At 40.1% G+C, this 18,511-nt stretch overlaps 1 protein-coding gene across 1 annotated transcript in view; it reads right to left on the bottom strand.

Annotated features, from left to right (window-relative positions):
* vldlr (very low density lipoprotein receptor) overlaps positions 1-18,511 on the bottom strand; it is a 64,833-nt gene that overhangs the window by 32,955 nt on the left and 13,367 nt on the right. The window contains exons 3-5 of the mRNA XM_080864718.1: positions 12,396-12,518; positions 2,874-2,996; positions 1,139-1,347 (exon numbers count right to left, since the gene is read on the bottom strand). Of these exons, the coding sequence (XP_080720844.1) occupies positions 1,139-1,347; positions 2,874-2,996; positions 12,396-12,518 (455 nt within the window). The remainder of the gene's footprint in view (positions 1-1,138; positions 1,348-2,873; positions 2,997-12,395; positions 12,519-18,511) is intronic.

Below are 18,511 nucleotides of genomic sequence, written 5' to 3'. Positions count from 1 at the left end.
GTGCAAGATCAGATTTGTGTCATCTGACATGTGGCAGATGCATCTCCCCTCCAGCTTGTGTGTGGGTGTGTATAATGCTGACACAGGACGAGCCCTGTGACCAGTTAACTCAGCGAGTTTGCAGTTTCTGGATTGGTGCACTCGTTGTCTGCAGCCGACATCCCCCTCATCCCTCTCCTCACCTCTACTGCTCCCACTGAAGAGCCAGCATTCATTTTTCTGTTTTGTCCATACGACAGTTTTAAAGACAGATGTTAAAACTGACATCATCCACTGGGTTTCAACTCCACATTTTGGCACTACATCTGTAGTATTTCAGTTGCTGTTATGGTAGTTTGTTTGGTACCAGAAGTAACCATTTTTAGATCAGAGGGTGGCGTGCACTGTGGCAGTTGAACAGCAAGCTGGAGTCATAATATGGTTGTGCTGATGGATGTTGTCAGTGACCAATTATGGTCAAAAATAAATGTCAATTATATCAAGTGTTTGATCCACATGTTGTCTATAGTATAGCACCACAACAACCTCCTTTGCTGCCCAGCAGTGATGCAACTGGCGACGCCACAGTGGTACTGTACCGCTGTATCTTGTAATTCTAATTAGTTCAAGATACTAACACTAGAATTTCACTCTAAACACAACTTCATCACACACACACACCAATTCTATTCTAAAATCCAGTTTTAAAGAACACGAGACTGTGGAAACTGCTTTTGGCACATCTGTGTTGGCTTAATGTTTTGGCCCTGGAGGTTGCAGCTGGGTTGTATTCATTAGATTTAATAAATTTGGGTCCTAAAAACAAACACTGATCTGGGTTCGACACATTCTCATAGAAAGTCAAAGGCAAGTTTTGACAGTGTTGTGAGATTAAGCAAATAAGTACTAAAAAGCTACACTGGTCAAAGGTCAGGTTTACTGATCAGAACACCATAAGAATTTTTTCCTACATGGGTTGTTTAGTTTGAATCAGCATAACACCAAAACACTTCCTGCCATGCGACCGTACTTTAGTCAGACCCTAATCATCTGCTCCCATTAATAAATAACTGAGACAGGCTGGGTCACAAGGACCATATTCAGTTAAGAATTGTGTCAGAGTGTGTGTTGCAAATTAGTGTGTGGCATTCTTTCTTACCTGGCAGTCAACGTCATCGTCACACACCCAGCTGGCCGGGATGCATGAAGAGTTTCCACACTGGAACTCGCTGGGCCCGCAGGAGGACGGCGCGCACTCCACCTCATCCGAACCATCGCCGCAGTCATCCTCGCTATTACACACAAAGTTCCGGGAGATGCAGCGTCCACTGGCACATGTAAACTCATTTGGGGCACATGTGATGTTTCCTGGAGAGGGTTATGGGAAAAATGTGAGTGTGCTGTGAAAGGACTGACAGCACAGAATTTTTAATGCAGTAACAGTAATAAGACATTTTTTTTTTAAAGCTAGAATTTATGACCTCTGTTTACTGTTATTACAGCTTTAAAACAATAGGCTAAACTTAAGTTTCAAGCCTCAGCCTTTGTTTCCTTGGACAAGCAGCAGAGGACATGTCTCAGATTAACAAGCGCAATGCCACGCTTCAGCTGGAGCAAAACATTTGTCACATGAACACACACAGACCGAGTCCTGAAAAGTTCACACAGGGCAGAACCGAGTCAACAACTTGCTGTGTGCCTGTTAACGACTTCCATCCAAAATATTCAATATTTAAAATACTGCATTTTGTGTTTACAAGTCCAGCTTGATGACCAGTTCACAGCCATTTTTAAAACCTCAACAGCAAAACCCATCATGTGTGCACCTCTCTGCTTTCTCTAATAACACCAGTGTTAGTTTAGTGCAGCGACTGGAAGCTCCAAGAATGCGCGAGACATTGAGTTTGCAAGATTGCGATTTACACTGTATTGTGGCAGCTCACTTTTAAAAAAAAAAAAAAAAAAAAAAAAAGTCACCGTCTAAGCACGCTACGCTGCAGTAAGTCATCACAGCACACAGTTCAAGGACAACAAGGGTGCAGACTCAACAGGAACAAACAATTACCCGTAGCTGAGCTTCTGAGTGTTTTCAGCTGCTTCAGAGCTGATACTAAGCAGTATTTAAACAATGATATATGTATAGTGTCACACATTAGTGCTAATGCTCAAAATTTGCACCTTTTAGACAACATGAGTCACGCACTCAGCACAAATGTGCAAAGCCAATTATTAAAATCTTCCAAGATATGGCTTAAAAGTATGCAAGCCATTTTAATGTGTATGTGAAGTAATCATTTGCCCTAATTAAAAATCTAAATGTCTACAGGGTGCTTCACTGTCAGATTGTGTTATCGTTCAGACTGGGCTGTGCAGGAAAAGCCGTTAGCTTGTTTATGCAAGAATTTAGGATAAACAGCTGGAGGCGGCAAACTGATGCCAGCGATTAGAAGCAGGTTTAATACTTCAATAAAAGCTGGAAACCAAATGCTACAAGTAATAAGCAGTACTTCGAACACTTCTGAAACACTTAAACACACCAAGAACTTATGCGCACTTGTGATATTAATGAGATGGCAAAGAAAACTGCTCAGCTGCAGCTCTAAAGGAGACTTCAAATGGCTTCACAGTGATAGTCTCAATTCATTACGTCCACGGCAGCATTTCTGCAGCTCCCAGCATCACGGTGCTCATCAATGAACAGCAAACATGAGAAATGAAGATGTCACTGCTTAGCTGTGACAAACTACACGAGTGTTTGATGGCAACCTGGGAATGTTTTAAATCCCAAAGGATTTCAAGAACACCGAACAATATCCTCATCACTTAAAATGAATAGCCAGTTATTGAAATCAACTGAAGTCATGTGCACTCCAAGCCAAACAGCGTCCACCTACCACAGTTGACCTCGTCCTCGCCGCTGTCGCAGTCCTTCTCACCGTCACATTTCCAGAAGACTGGGATACACTGGGTTGAGCCGGCGCCACAGCTAAACTCATTCATCCGGCATGTCCTCATGTCTGTATGGAAAGAAAACAAACAGATCTTAGATATTTTCATGCTCCGTCATATATTCCGTGTGTGTATAAAAAAAAATATATATATATATATATATATATATATATTTTTTTTTTTTTTTTTAAATGTTTAACATATTTTGTAAATTACATATTTTCTCCCTTTACCAACAACACAGGAAATCAAAAAGACAGAACAGCAGAGATGTTTGGCGTTCTGCTGCAGTCACTAAAAGGCCAAAATGTACCACTAAGAGTCCAGCTGACTGCTGGTGCTGTTCCAATGAATGATGTATTCTACAGGGATATTAAAAAGGACCAATTTAAGCTGAGATGGCTCAACTGTCTGCGTGCTTTTGTAAGCAGAGGTAAGAATGCAAGACTCCTTTACATGGGTTTAGGAAACGATGCACATCATGTTTATGTGATGAACAAAAACACTGTATCATCTAAAGGCTGCAGCGACTCCGTTACCTTTTAGGTTCATTCGTGGCGGCCCCAATGACAGTAACTGACATTTTGTGAGAGCTGGAGGGCTCGGGGCAACGTTATGCTGCACTGAGGTGCGACTGAAAACAAAGTCAGATGTTCACAACACCTCAAGAACCATACAATTGCAAGCTGTTAGATAATCCATTTAGCTGGAACAGCAACAGCTTTGATGCAGCAAAATACTATTTATACACCAGTGTTGAGATTCCTTTCATGTTTACGGTGCAAATATTTTCCAGGTTAATCTGTCAGAATGTACATCATCTTTTCCATTGTCTTCGGTTTTGTTTTAGCATTGTCAACTTTCTTGATCATGTACTTTATTTTAAAAGCCAGCTACTAATACAATACGATCCCCTTTATGGCCAGAAAAGGGGTTAAATTCCATCTCCAGAAATGCGACTCAGAATTCTACTGAACTATCAGGAAGCCCCTTTTTCCTCCCCCAGGGTACATATTCCCCTAACAATACTTTCTTCCATAAAATTTCAGCTCCAAGATCAAGTTCGCTTCTTATCCCTTCATCTCACACTGGAGATAAGCAGCATGCACATAAAACTGGCTGTGCAGTGATAAGAGCTGCTCGGTGGAGCAGCAGATGAAGGTGAATAGAAGAGTGACTCCCACAGATGTATGAATTATTGACTATGAGAATTGTAGTTTGGGTGATAAGCCAGGCTGGTGATATACTGACATAATTCTGAACCCAGTTTGGTCTCTCAGCTGCACACTGCACACACAGTGCACAGGAGCCAGTGTGCGCACTAACACTTATCCCCATCACTGACTAGTTGATTTTGCAGTCTCCTCTTCACTCTTAAGAATACAGGGTGAAAAGTTCCAGTTCAGCCATTAATCAGTAGAGTACAAGTTTCTGCATAGTCTGTACACTGCACGCGCACACAAAGTACTTGAGCAGGCTGGTTTGATGTCTGCATCAGAATGAAGGTTTTCACTGAATGGCATGCTTGTTGGTGCCAGACAGGCTGACCTGAGCCTTTCAGATGATATGCTGGGATTTTGTTACCCGTTTAAGTTCAGAATGTGGCTGCTGGGCTGGGGTTAGCATTCACTGTTTTCTTGGCTAGCTTAACTTTAGCATGCTGGCTGGCTATGCAGATGCTTGCAAATAGCTGAAATTGTGTTAGCAGAATAATGCAGTTGTTTCTGTCCTGGATGCACCACGCTCTTGTCCATGCTATAAACTGTGCCATTATTTTCCCACTTAGACACATGAATTGAAATCAGCTGATTGCGGTGGAAGTGGAACCAATAAGCAGAATCGATAGGCAAGCCAACTACAGCTGGGCAAACACTGCGATTTTTTTTAGTCGCGTTATTCAGCTCCTGCTCAAACTGTACGATTGACTCGCAGGGGTTAGAAGTTCCTAATTCACGATGCAGGGTCTCACACTATACGGCCCGATGCTCTGATGCGACCTCAGTGCTCACACTGTGCCTCCATAACATGAAGGTTATAACAAAATCTGTCTCTCGCTCTGAGTGACACACAGACCACCACCATCAACTTTGCTAAATTGCTAATGAAAAACATTGATTAGGCAGCTGTGATTGAGCAGCAATGTCCATCCAACTATTTTCACGGTTGTTGCGGTCGTGATAATTTTGTGAGGCCACATCGAAAAGGCTCGGATGAGCAAATACAGAAATTAAAGTGAAGACTGAGCAGCACAACAGTGATGAAAGCACAACTTGTAGAACTTTGGCAAGCTCTACAAGTTGTGCTTTCATCACTTGTGTCCAGATCACACGCTGCACTGTTGTGCTACTCCGTCTTCACTTTCATTTCTGTGTTTGCTCATGCGTGGTGTGACAGGCTGCGGTGACACCCTCACGATGGCCAACAGGATTTCAAACAGGTTTGATTTTCTTACGACGAAGCGATTGATGATCGGAAGCTGGTCGTGAGGTGTTAATCGCTTCTCGTTACCCCACGTATACTACACGATGCACGACACACGATGAAGCCGAAACTCGGGCCGACCCCCAAAACAGTCAGACGACTGAAAAATTGGCTCAAAATGGGCCAAAAAATAAATAAATAAATAAATAAATAAATAAATAAATAATAATAATAATAATAATAATAATATCGCACCGTGTATGCCAAGCTTAACAAGACCAAGAAATTTAACTACTTGCACCACTGGGAACTAGTTCTTGTAGAGAACTGCTTCTCTATTCCCATCCCTATCCAACCAGGTACTAGCAAGGTATACAACAATGAAGTGACTGAAGTCAAATTTGAGTTAGCAGTTGGTAAATTCCAACAAACTACAATTGAGCTGAATAAAATTTGTATTATGGCATTTTAAGATTATGGTAGTTTCACAGCAAATGACATTAACATTTCTCATTAACATTTTTGCCTAAGGAGGCCTTTATAGGGGCTTACAAAGGCTCATTCATCTCCCTTTAGACTAGAAATAAAAATAAATAAATCATTTGTCTATATAAACTAGTGATGTTTCCACAGTGAAGCTGGCTTTGAACGAAACTCCATTTGGACCCTTCCTTCTAACCTTCATGGCAAATCACTGCCTCCAGGTAAAACCTCCATTACCTTTTCCTGAAAATTCTTCATATTTTATTAACTCTGTAAAGTCTGAACTATGAAAAACCAAACTGTTGTTTTGAATCCAACTGGACTTTTTGTGGAATCTTCTGAGGAAAGAAAAATCTTGAAAACTGAAACACTCATGTACACAAAAACACAGCTGTTGGCTTAATCTTTGACTTGATTCTGTGATTAAATCAAAGACCAAATGGCAGCTCTGTGTCGTCCATTTGTCTTTACTGATTTTGAACGTAGCTCTGAGCCCCTCCAAGCTAACATACACATGCAGTTTCTCCTCAATACACTGATAAGTGCTCCCAGTAACCAATTACGTAGAATCTAAAATGGAATTGAGACTGGTATAACAATTATACCACAAGATTAAATACATGTTAACACTGTTTCAAGGAAGCAAGCTTTAAATTATTAATCTTATTTAATGCTACTTCCAATCATGAACACTTTCCAAGCCTCGAGTTTACACCAATTTAAATTTCTCTCATTAGCCACATAAAACTGACACTTGAGACAAAGCAAACATGGAAGAATCCTGCCAAGATCCACATAGTGAAACTACGCCTGTTCTGCAAGTTCTGTTTACCAAGAGGTCTCAAGTGTTTTTGTACAGGGAAATAAACTGAAATTTCCAGAAATGCAACTGCAGTACAAAAGTCCTTCATGCAAATGTGAAGGAAAAACAGGCATGTAGCCACTCAGACGACGTCACTCTGTTGCCTGCTGTAAAGTCATGAGCAACAGCTGGTCAAACAGTACAGCGATAAATGCTACAGTAGCAGTGTTGACTGGCACGTACACCACTGTAGTTATGACTGGAACTTCTCACACAGACTGCAAACTGATATCCCTGTCAAGACCTTCAGTTGACCGAGACACTTTTCCAAGTGAAAAGTGAGACATGCACTACAAGCTTTTGTAGAGCATAAACCGTACAAAAGCTCAAGCTGATTTCAGAGAAAAACACTTAGATAAGTTTCATGACTTCAATCAGGGGTGAAAGAAAAACAAAAAAAAAAAAAAAAAAAAAAGGGGGGGCAGTTAAATGGCAACTGAAAGTTACTTTGTTCTTAAACTTGGGAATGTGGCTCCTCCAACCCACCGGACCATACTCTCACCTGCCAACATTCCCGTTTATCCTGGGGTTGTTATTCTCCTCAAATGTGTTACTACAGTAGAGAGTCTCACCACTTCAAGCTTCTCTAACAACTCGTCAGTTAATGTTCATAAATACACAAACAACACCTCTGATTATAAATAATATCTATGAATGTGAATTTTTAAACACCAGTTATATACAAGTTCCCATTCATAAATATTTTCTATTCCATTGTTTTGTGCTCAAACCTTGATAATGTTGCAATACAGACCTCTAACATTTGCTTGATGGCCTACGTATGTGCTGCGTATGTTGCATTTGTAATTGCATTTTGTAACCAAGCTAGTGGATGGACAGACACACTTTTTACATACGCACAACTTTATGAGAGCTGCTTTTTGACAGGAGCGGTTGAGTTCTGAAAGCACTCCCAAATACTCCTAACCCTCCTGTTATGTTGGTTTCCAGGAACACGAGTTATGCTTCTGGGTTAATTTGACCCGGGAGAAATTTACTCATCGAAAAGTGTCAGAAACACTGGCATTGATTTTACAATTTTCTTTTATAATTATGATTAGTTTCATTTTCTGTAGTGATGCAGATGACATGTGACATCTCTTCTGTTCTGGGTCAATCTGACCTGCAACATAACAGGAGTGTTAACCTGCAGCTCACCAACCTTGTTTGCGCCCCCATTATTTTAGCGTTTTGCCTGACTGGCCCTTCGTGTCCTTTGGAGCCCCTAATGGGGTTTCGTGCTCTTGTATTAACAGTAAAATAATGTCCAGTGTCAGGTTTTACTGTTGAGTATTGATACTTTTAAAAATTGGTGACCTATAACTACTTTTTCCACTTGTGGTCCAATCCAATACATTGTTACGGGCATTTGTATACATCTGGTACAAATTCATTACCAGCACTAAAATATGAAGTCCCCGAATCATTTTATGGGTTAAAAAAAACAAAACAAAAAACAAAACAAAAAAACAAAAACAAAAACCCAACCCAAAAACAAAGTTCAACTTAATTATTTTACCAAATAACAAAATCAAAGTGTAACAAAGGTCTTTAAGATGACATCACTTATGCATTTGCTTTTCCTTAGGCCAAAACTAAACAGGCTGAGGATAAATACAGTGAAAGAAAACAGCAAGTTATTTTTTCCCCTTACTGAGTCTTTCGACTGCTGCATCCTGCTGTCATTTACAGTCACCATATTCTCCTTTTCTTGCACCTGAAACCTACGTCGGCGTGTGGAGCTGACAAGATTCAGCTGAAGTCAAATTATATTTAATGGTGTCACCACAGCATGCTGTGTTACTATAAGTAACAAAAGCTTCCCAACAGGTGTTCAAACCAGCATCCATCAGGCTTCTGCCTTCTGACTGAACGTCACGGGCGAAAACAAATAGTGGAGCGACTGAAAGAAAAACACAACTACTGTTGGATCTTTTCAGCCATGTCAACTTGCTTCACTACAGTTGGCAGTTAAGTAAAAAGAACCTTGTTACTCCAACATTAGTCTGCTTTAGCCAGAACACTGAAACCTCACAACTGTCCAAACTAGTCTAATCATTACTTTGTCACATTCAACATGATCAGCTTTACACTGGGTCAAAATGTGGTGCGCAGGCAATAAGACGTGTTTATTGTCAAATACACAGAGAAGGGTTTGTCTTCAATCCAACAACGCGACCTGGCTGCTTAGTATTCCAAGACATTCTAGTTCTCATTTGTCCCATCTGGGAAGCCATACACTGATTTGCAGTTACTGAATGGATAACAGCAGGTGGTCAGCCAAGTCTTGTTTAACAGTGGTTGTATTATACAAAGTTATTTCAATGTTTGAACTGATGCACAGGGGGATGAATTAGAGATTTAATTCCTTTTCATTCATTTCACTGACGACTTTACAGTGGAGTTTCTCTCCATTTTATAGGCCTAAAAGTCTTTGTTTTCACTTCACCCACTTTGTCTTTCTAACTGTAGGAATTCTGTTGTAGCCTCAGCAACACCTAACAGCCAACGGCTTGGAACAACTGCTGCTGAAACGACTCCCCAACGGGTCCCGCTCATGTTTTGGCAGAAAGCACCAAACATCCCCTCACAGGAGTGCAGAAAGGATTGGCCCCAACTCTAAGATGTTGCTTTTCTGCTGGTTGTTACTTTCGTATCGTTTTCAGGTTTGTGCACTGAACCTGCTGAGTTGAAATACTGCAGTGGGAGGAAAGGGACTATACCAGACACACGACTGCTCATTGTGAAAACTCAGAGCTGGTGCGCAACCCTGTCAGACACCTGAGATTCTCTGCTGCCCCAGCAAATCTCACTCCAAACACTGATAAAAGTGTTGACACCCCCGTGTTCCAAGTTAAATTTAGTGCCTGGTTCTATAATTGTAACATTAACCATTTGCTCGTGTTCCCCCAAATAATGTTGAAAGTCATGTCTGTAACAAGCTTGAAACTGTCTAACTGTAAAGTCATTATTTTAGTCCATTTATTGCAATAATTTAAACCCCCACAACAAAACTGTTCCTTCCAACCTTCACTGCCATGCAAGTCGAGTTCTAGGTCACAGAAATGACATAATGGGAATTCAGGACTAAAACGTAGTTTGATTTTCTGCTTTAAAAATAACAAAGGAAGGGTGTTGATGTGTGCCAGACCAGAGTTTCAGTATTCTTTTACAGCAGCATTCATGAGCTATACTTTCTGCATTTTTATCATCTGCAATCAAGATTTTAAAGCTGCAGTGAAACCACTTTCATCTCCACTCTGATGTTTATCTATACACCTGAGGAGACACCAAAGTCCATTTGTCATTAACGCAGCACAGTGGAGGCAGCACACAGAAGTGATTCATTGAAGATCATCATCATGAGTCATCTCTGATTTCAACAAGCACCTTGGTGAGACCTCATATCACACAATATTTAAAGCACAGCAGCTTTCCCATTTAAACAACTTATTTGACAGTACTGCTTGTTGGGGGGGGGGGGGGGGACTCTTCCCTCACTGCTTTCAAGTACCTCGCTGAATTTCTGCAGCAGCATGAGCGTCTGTTATGAACAGCAGGGAGACTACCATTCACTTTGAGGAGCTTTAAAAAAAAAAAAAAAAAAAAAACCCAGTCTGACCTCATGGAAAGCTTATTAAAGTTTATAAATGTGCTCTAGCATGAGTAAAGGCAACTGTGCTTGAAAATACAAGTTCAGCCACAGTTTTAGCTTCCCACAAAGGGCAGGTATGAAACTTACACCAGTTAAAATCTGTAGAAAGCTCTGCATCGGGAACATCTCGCTGCACTATTTGAATACATTTCAGTGTGCAAATTCAATTTCATTAAATTTAGGCCAAGAATTTTATTTTATTTTTTTAATTAGTACTTTTGAACTTCCATTGTGTTGGTTTTTGGGGCCTAGAAGTGACCATTTATGGAAAAGTGTGTGGACTGTTATCAGCAAATGCTATCAGTGCTTCAACAAGCCACATCCATGAAATCTTAAACCAGCTAATTAGTGCAGAGTAAAAAACTTTTAAATCAATTTAACTCATTACAACTGAAGCACAAACTTCACCAACCACATCAAGCCATTGGTCACTTTAAGAAATTAAAATGCACCAAGACGCACAAATGACGACGAACAGCCAGTTCAGTGACAAGTTCTCCCCAAAAAGAGTTTCTGTACCAGGCTGCAAGCATGCTTTTAATACTGTAAAAGGTGGGTCTCAAATGGGCATTACAGGACCAGCAGCAGCTGCTTCTCGAGTCAATGTAAACCTAATACTGTACCAGGCAGCAAACCAAACATGCAAACTAACATGCAAACTAACATGCATAGACATTTGATCGTGTGTGCTTCAACTGTCAACTCTAATCTTAGAATTCATTTCATATTTTCACTGTTTTTAATGCATGGTCTGGGATCCCAGTCACTACCAGTTATGGGGAAGCAGCTTTAGCTTTCATGCACCAAGCTGCTGGAGCAACAGACTAACTGATAACACATTTGAAGACTAGCGTTTAAAACCACACAAGTCAGACGAGCCATCACATTTACATCAAATTTGGGTTTTTGAAATCAGTGTGTCATTTTTATCGGTCTATTGTTGCCTTTATATCATCACTGGTTATGATTCTATTATTAATTCAGCTTATTACACTTATCAATTCTGTTTTCCATAATTCATATAGTGCAACTTTTGCTTTTTGGGGTGACAATGGACTTCCACCTCAACTAAAATGTGGTATAAAATAACGTTTTGCTTGCTTGCTACAAGTGTGATGCGTGCTTGTGTCTGCCACGACCCCATGGGAGGAAGGCCGACCTGTCTGTGGTGGCCTACATCCTTGTGGCTGATGTGAGCCAGTCACAAGGATGTGAGCCAAAGAAGGCTGGACAAACAATTTTTAGGTCAGTTTATCCTCAGTTTTTTTGGGGCTGAACCTACAGTTTCCACTGCTGTTTGTATCTTTCACAGAATTAAAGTATCTCATGCTGCTTGACCTCCTGAGAGAGATGTGTATACAAGCTCAGGTTTCACACGTTAATGTTCATGATATTGTTCCTTGTCGTTAATCTTAATCTGTGTGATGGCTGCTGTGCAAACCTGTGAATGAACCCATTTTCCTCCAAGTAATTTATAAATTAACAGGAGTAACCGACCTGCATACAGCAGTGTCCTCTCCAGCGGCAGATACAGCAGGAACAATAATCAATCTTGCAGCATGCAAACCTTTTACTCAGCACTAAAAAGACTTCAGTTCTGGGGCTCTCACTGTGTGCGATCGAGGCTGATTATTTAGCCCAAGACCAATTCTTTGCCCCATTGGTCTTATAATAACCGTACTCTTAACTGCTGGGGAAAACTGAAAGCACCATCCCCTTCCTGTTTCTGTTACAGCCAAGCCTAGATTTTCTTAAAAGATTTACATGGGGTTGCAGACTGAACAGCACACTGAAATGACCACTGCCACGTTAAAGTTGGTTACATTTCATATTGATTGCATTGTGAAATTTACAATAAAGTAAGGTTGATCTAATGAGATAATCAGGCATTTAGACAATTACATTCTTACAAACTGAAAGGTTCCACTTTAACAGCTTACAGGTTCAAAACTAAATTCTGACCGAAAGATTCATATTTACTTTAGTTGCACTTGTAACACTTGACTGTTGGTGTAGCGCAGCGTTCATCAAAAACCATCTACTTACGGCAGATGTCCAAGCTCTCATCAGAACCGTCTTCACAGTCTGGCTCCCCATCGCAGTGCCACCGCTTCGGGACACACTGCCCATTGTCACACACAAAGTCCGACTCCGCACAAGTCTTTTTAACTGAAACATGGGAGAGAAAATGAAATCACTGTTTGAATGAAATGTCTCACATTATACAAAGAAAAACACATAATATCAAGGGAAAGATCAAATCCATACTGGCGCACTTCATGAATATGAATTCATTTTTGCTCCTCTCCTGTGAAAAGGTCAGTTTACAACCTGTTCTGATTAAGCGAGATTCAAACACTACATTTGCATAAGGAATGCAGTCAATACGGTCCTCGGGAGGTTTGAGTGTCTCGCTCACCTTCCATCAAAGGGGGGCTGAAGACAAAAATAAAGTGTAATTTTTATTTGGTTGTAGGTCTGTTCTGGGACCTCACAACCCTTCAAACAGAACATATCAGTGACAGTCATGAAAAGGAAGATCAGCAGCTCTCACACTGCTTTAGCTTTACAGATTTATTGCACCACAAACATTTTGACATTTCAAGCACTGCTGTTTTTTAGACTACGGTGATGCAAGGCTATGCTGAAGCTACATGCCCCCACCTGACACATGTTTAAACCCAAATCTTCATGGTCCAACTAGAAACTACATTAGTTCACTTGTGTTTGAAGACAGCCAAGCACAATAAATGTGTGCTATAGCCAAAGAACCATGAATGCCCAAAGCCCATAAATGGTTGTGAACGACTGGCTTGGTGGTTCATTCCTTTGAAATTATTGCCCTGCCTCAGGTTTCCATCTTTTACACTTATTTTATTCTCCATTAATATCAATAAAGTGCTAAAACCATTTAAAGCCATGAGCTTCCCCCATTTTAAAGACCATATAAACATAAGGTTTACAAAACTAGGTAGTAATTAGGTAATAATTTACAGGTCGGTCAACTTCTACAAACAGTATATGCATAAGAGCACTCAGAGTGCAACTCCACCCAAAGGGCGAGGGTTATAATAAAATGATTTCTTACGTTGTTAGCATTGTTAATATGGAAATTAGAATGACAAAGACTCTGGCATTGGCACAAATGCTCTATGAAAACGATGCAGGTGTCATTAATGGGGACGCCATAACACGTATAAAAATGTTTTTCGATCTTCGTTTGAGCTCATTATCTCCCAAATAACTAATATTTCTTTAAGAGGTTTTGAAAATATCCACTTCCTCCCCAATTCGTGTGACCCTGACCCTTGACTGAAGCATTACATACCAAAAGGGTGAATTTTCTTTACTCATGATTGGAGCAGAACTAGCTGAAATCTTTGGGTACCATAAGCTGGGCATTCAATTTTGACCTTGGCTGCAAACAGTGAATTTCAAGGTCAAATGCTTAGGCCTTGTGGGACATTAGTACCTAGGTCGGCCATTTTGTTATTAGCCTCTACATCACAGTATTTGAAAATGTTGGTGTAGCTTCCAGTGTTTAAGCTAGACTGCAAACAGACAAACTAAAAGATCACATACTCCCTTTGGAAGGAGAATATTGTTCCTAGAATGTCACTTAAAGTCTGGAGTATAATAGTTTACTTGTCCTTTTGCCATGTTAATTATGTGGTTACACCTTTGACTTTCTGTCATCGTTGTATTTTTACTCAGTTGTATATAGTATTTGTATTCTATTTTTTTATCTTATTCTACTGTATATTTTATTTTATTCTACTGTATATAGTATTTTATTCTATTCTGTACAGTTGTGTACTGTATTTATTCTTATTGTATTCTAATTTTTGCCTCATAACTTTTGCACTGTCCACTTCCTGCTGTGACAAAACAAATTTCCCACGTGTGGGACTAATAAAGGTTATCTTATCTTAATAACACAACCTTTAAATTATTCTCAGTAACACTCTCACATTAAAAAGGAAAATACACCTTTATGCAAGTGCAGTCTCCAGGCTATGTTGAATTGATGAATCTCAACCAAACCAAAGTTTCAAAGAATCTGATAGGAACGACTAGAAATGTGGAAAGATGTTAATTTCTCATGTCGGTAGAGAAGACACAGAAAGGTTTCCAAGAAAACTTGTGAAACAACAAACTCCAACACTAGCATCTCTACTGGAGGCTCAAGAACACACTTCAGCCCTCTTCACCATCTGACCAGAATACAAATACAGACTTCAGAACCAACTCCAATTTGAAGCTCATGACAACAGCCAGCCACAGTGGGACTCATTACCAAACTCTTCTTTTATTAATTAAATCTGGATTCTCATCTTTCACGCATCAGTGAGCCTCAGTTCAGTCTGGGCTGAAAGTAAAACAGCTCTGATCTCCCAGAGAGAATAACAGTCTGAGACTCAAATACAACAACACGTCAGCAGCTGAGAGAGCGTGAAGGAATAAAACTAATTTTTAGTTTTCAGTTCACCATCACTGTTCGCAAAACCAGTCATCTGCTTCTGTTCTAACTGGCTATAAGTAAAACTCCAAATCTTCCCTGCAGTCACTCGATGCTGTGTATAGTGTACACTTCCAAAACCCGTTTGAAATAGAGTTCCCAGTCTAATTAAAATTGGCCATCAGGAAATCCTGCAAAACATTGTTGGGAATTAAGTATGGCCATTTCGAGAGTGCTAAAGCACAGTACTGTGTACTGATAAACCTACACGCTCTTAAAAAGGAGCAATATAATCGTTCCATCTCAATTATCTTGTTTTTAATAATTGTTGGAAGCCATAATTTCAATTGACAGCAAAGCCCTACTTCCTCTCCCATCATCCCTTGTTCTTTTCTCCCTCCTAGCACCATCACATGACCCAGATAGATGAAAGTATAGGAGACACACACAGCTGTAACTATATTTAGCTCTGCTCTATGTGCCACCTTGACATCACCAGGTCATCATGTCCCAAGGGAACCTAGCAAAGCTCCTGATGGGGACTGAGCCAACATGGCAGGTTCTGAATGTCATGAGATTATATTCATGTGTGCAAATGTTAAGAGGAGAATAACCCATCAACTCCACTCTTAAAACTCAGTGAAGGATACGAAAGAAGAGGACAATGTGATTCGAATGCATTTATCTGCATCACAGACAAAATGTGTGCAGCATTCGTCAGGTCCTTTTATGACTTAAATATTGGTGGATCAATTTGAACCTCACACGTCACTTTACTCAAGTTCTTACTTTCAAACTTCGTCACCATGCTAGATGGGTAGGCGGGCACCATGGATGCCTGCCTACCCATCTAGCATGGTGACTGTCTTTATGGCTGAGGAGTAAAAGGCAATTTTGAGGGATTTTTTTTTTTTTTTTTTTTTAAACACAATGCACATAATAAATTGATGGGATAAGCAGTAATCAGCAGGTGTAATAAAAAATATAATCTTAATATATAGTGTGTCCCTTGCAGCCAAGCATAAAAAGAAGAAAAAATTAGTGCAAAACTAAGAATTTTAGTACCTGTTCTAACAGGTTTTGTAAATACAAAATCAATTCAAATCTGGCACCCTGTGAGCTGACCTTTACAGACAGCTCGACTCCATTTCCTGCTTAATTTACATGTTGTTCACATTGGCAGGAAAAGTCGTTTAATTGCAAGCAAGGGGGACTGTCGTTCAGTCGCCCACACTCCAAAAGGCCACAAACGGTGTAAATAATTAGTTTCCAGCCCAGTTACAGCGAGAGACATAAATGGCAACTGATCCACAGAGCAGTGCAGACAAGCTCCAGGCAAACATTGACGCTGAGGGTTTTCAGGAGGTGAGCAAGTAAGGAAGAGACATTCTCATTAAACTGATGACACAAATAAAAATCAGTTTGTTAATCCATCTGATTTTTGACTGTTACACTGTCTGTATTGAGGACAAGCGTCTTTGGAGTAGTTAAAAAAAAAAAAAGTCACATATGTTCACACCTCAAAACTAAGTAAAATTGAAGTTTGGTCCTACTTTCATGAATAAGAGTCAATAATGAAATGAGCACAAAAAGAGCAATTCTAATCATTTACTTCCTTCCCCGGTTCCACGCTAATGCTGACCTGACTGTGGGACCAACAAATTTATTCTGGCTTATTAGTTTCACTCCTCACCCATGTAATGCATTTGATGGATTATGTTAACTTCACATGTTTACATTTCTGATGGGACTGTGACATAATCTGTACGCCAACCAAATCCAGAATCAGTTTTGTTGTGTTGCCACAGAAGTGAACTGAGGTGGTGACATTTAGGCCACCAATTCATCCTTCCATGAGCAGGATGGCATGTGGGAGTGGGTCAAAATAAACTCCCACGTGTTCACAGTGATAAAGGAACATGTCACCAAGTATATTTTTACACATTTCTCAATAACCATAGCTCTACAGCAGAAAGTAAGACCCTTGTATAACTGGAGCCTGGCAGACTAAGTGTTACCAACACAATCACTTCATTGGTGATTTGAAAGATTTGATATATTTAACTCCAGAAATATCTGGACAGCTGCAATTCCAAGCTCTGTATGTCAGCACAATAGATTTAAAACTTAAGATGCAGAAAACCTGTTTTGACTCTTTAATGGTCAAAGTTTGAGCCAATTTGATGATGGACTCTGAAGCTTCTTGGACACATACCCCACACTGGGCAGGTAGCATCCCAGGAATGTAGTTACACATTCCAGAGACTGAGACCTCAACTACTGATGGGTCTATTTGGTAGCAATATCCAGTGTAAACTATTACTGATCACTGGAAGGAAGTCACTTGTTCACTACTCTATTAACCAGGATTCTCAGTGTTTACGACACATCTCATTTTCACAGCTCTGACTTAATCAGTTAAAAGTTCTTAGTAAAGTTAACGGTGAAAGATCAATGAGCTCCAAGTCTAACATTAGCAGCTCAGCTTCACTCATAACAACAAGAATACAGACAAGTGTGCAGGTATAAATGTAACCTGTGTTAATGCGATCTAAGCACAGAACCAACCCAGCTACAGGCTGCAGCACTCTCAGAAAGTGTCTCCGAAAGAGTGCGGGTGATGTGATGAATGTAACCACTCGACGTCACCGATCCTTTTGTTCACAAAGTCGTGCTGTAAAATCTCAAGTTGAGCACATTTGCAATCTTTGTGTTTGAAACCTTTGAGTCCACCAAGGACTAATTTACAAAATGATCTCATCAAACTTGGAAATAAGGACTCAGGACAGCAAAGCATTCATCAAGGTCAGAGCAAGGGAGCCGAGGTCAGTTTCAAAGATTTCTATAAATGTCCAGTGCTTGCTGGTCATTAGAAAACTAAAAAGTCTGTCCTACAACAAATGGCTTTTCAGAGCCAGAAAACCACATTCATCTTTTATAGTCTACAGAGTTGGTACATTCTGAAAATATCCCTTTTGCCCCAATAAAAATTCCTTCAGAACATGCAGTCAAGAGAGGAACCCTCTCTGGGAGGCACGCAGATCATTATCCAAGTCTGTCAAGGAGGAGAAAAAAGAAAGAAAGAAAACTTACGAGAGCACAGTTCACCACAGGGTACAAACCAGTAAGTTTCAAAATAAGGCCATTTCCAGAATTTGTCAAAATGCATATCTAAAAAAGATAATGCAGGATTCGCTCCAAAATGGCATTGATTTTAGAGATAATAGAAGATCAGTCAGCATAAGGATAACTGGAACTAGTAAGCACTGCGGAGGCTTTGAATGGGCATGATATGAACATACAGCCTCATTAGAAAGACAGTCGAGGCCTGTCTATGAGATGCATGGGCATGTGCAGCATCGTACAGAGAAGCTGGATGAATTCTGATGTGCATCAGAACATTTAGCTCAGATTCAGCCAAATGCAGTAAAGTAGTTTGGACAGTGCCTCTCAGTACCAGCCGATAACCACCCAAAGACATATAGCAGCTTAAGTGGAATACATTTCTTCAACTACTTGAATTAAAGTTTAGAGTGTGCACTTCAACTCTCTCGATCATTTCCACTGTGGTGGTGTACAGAGGTAAGACTTGAATTTTCTTAAATACACTTTAGCCAGTTTTCAGAATCTGGCATTAGCTATATTCAAAAGATCTTCATCCAAAGAACACAGATGAGAATTTGTGTGTGGCAAAGGTAAATTA

Source organism: Rhamphochromis sp. 'chilingali' (assembly GCF_963969265.1).
Source record: "Rhamphochromis sp. 'chilingali' genome assembly, chromosome: 2".
Lineage (NCBI taxonomy): Eukaryota > Metazoa > Chordata > Actinopteri > Cichliformes > Cichlidae > Rhamphochromis > Rhamphochromis sp. 'chilingali'.
This window is presented reverse-complemented; position numbering and strand designations above follow the sequence as displayed.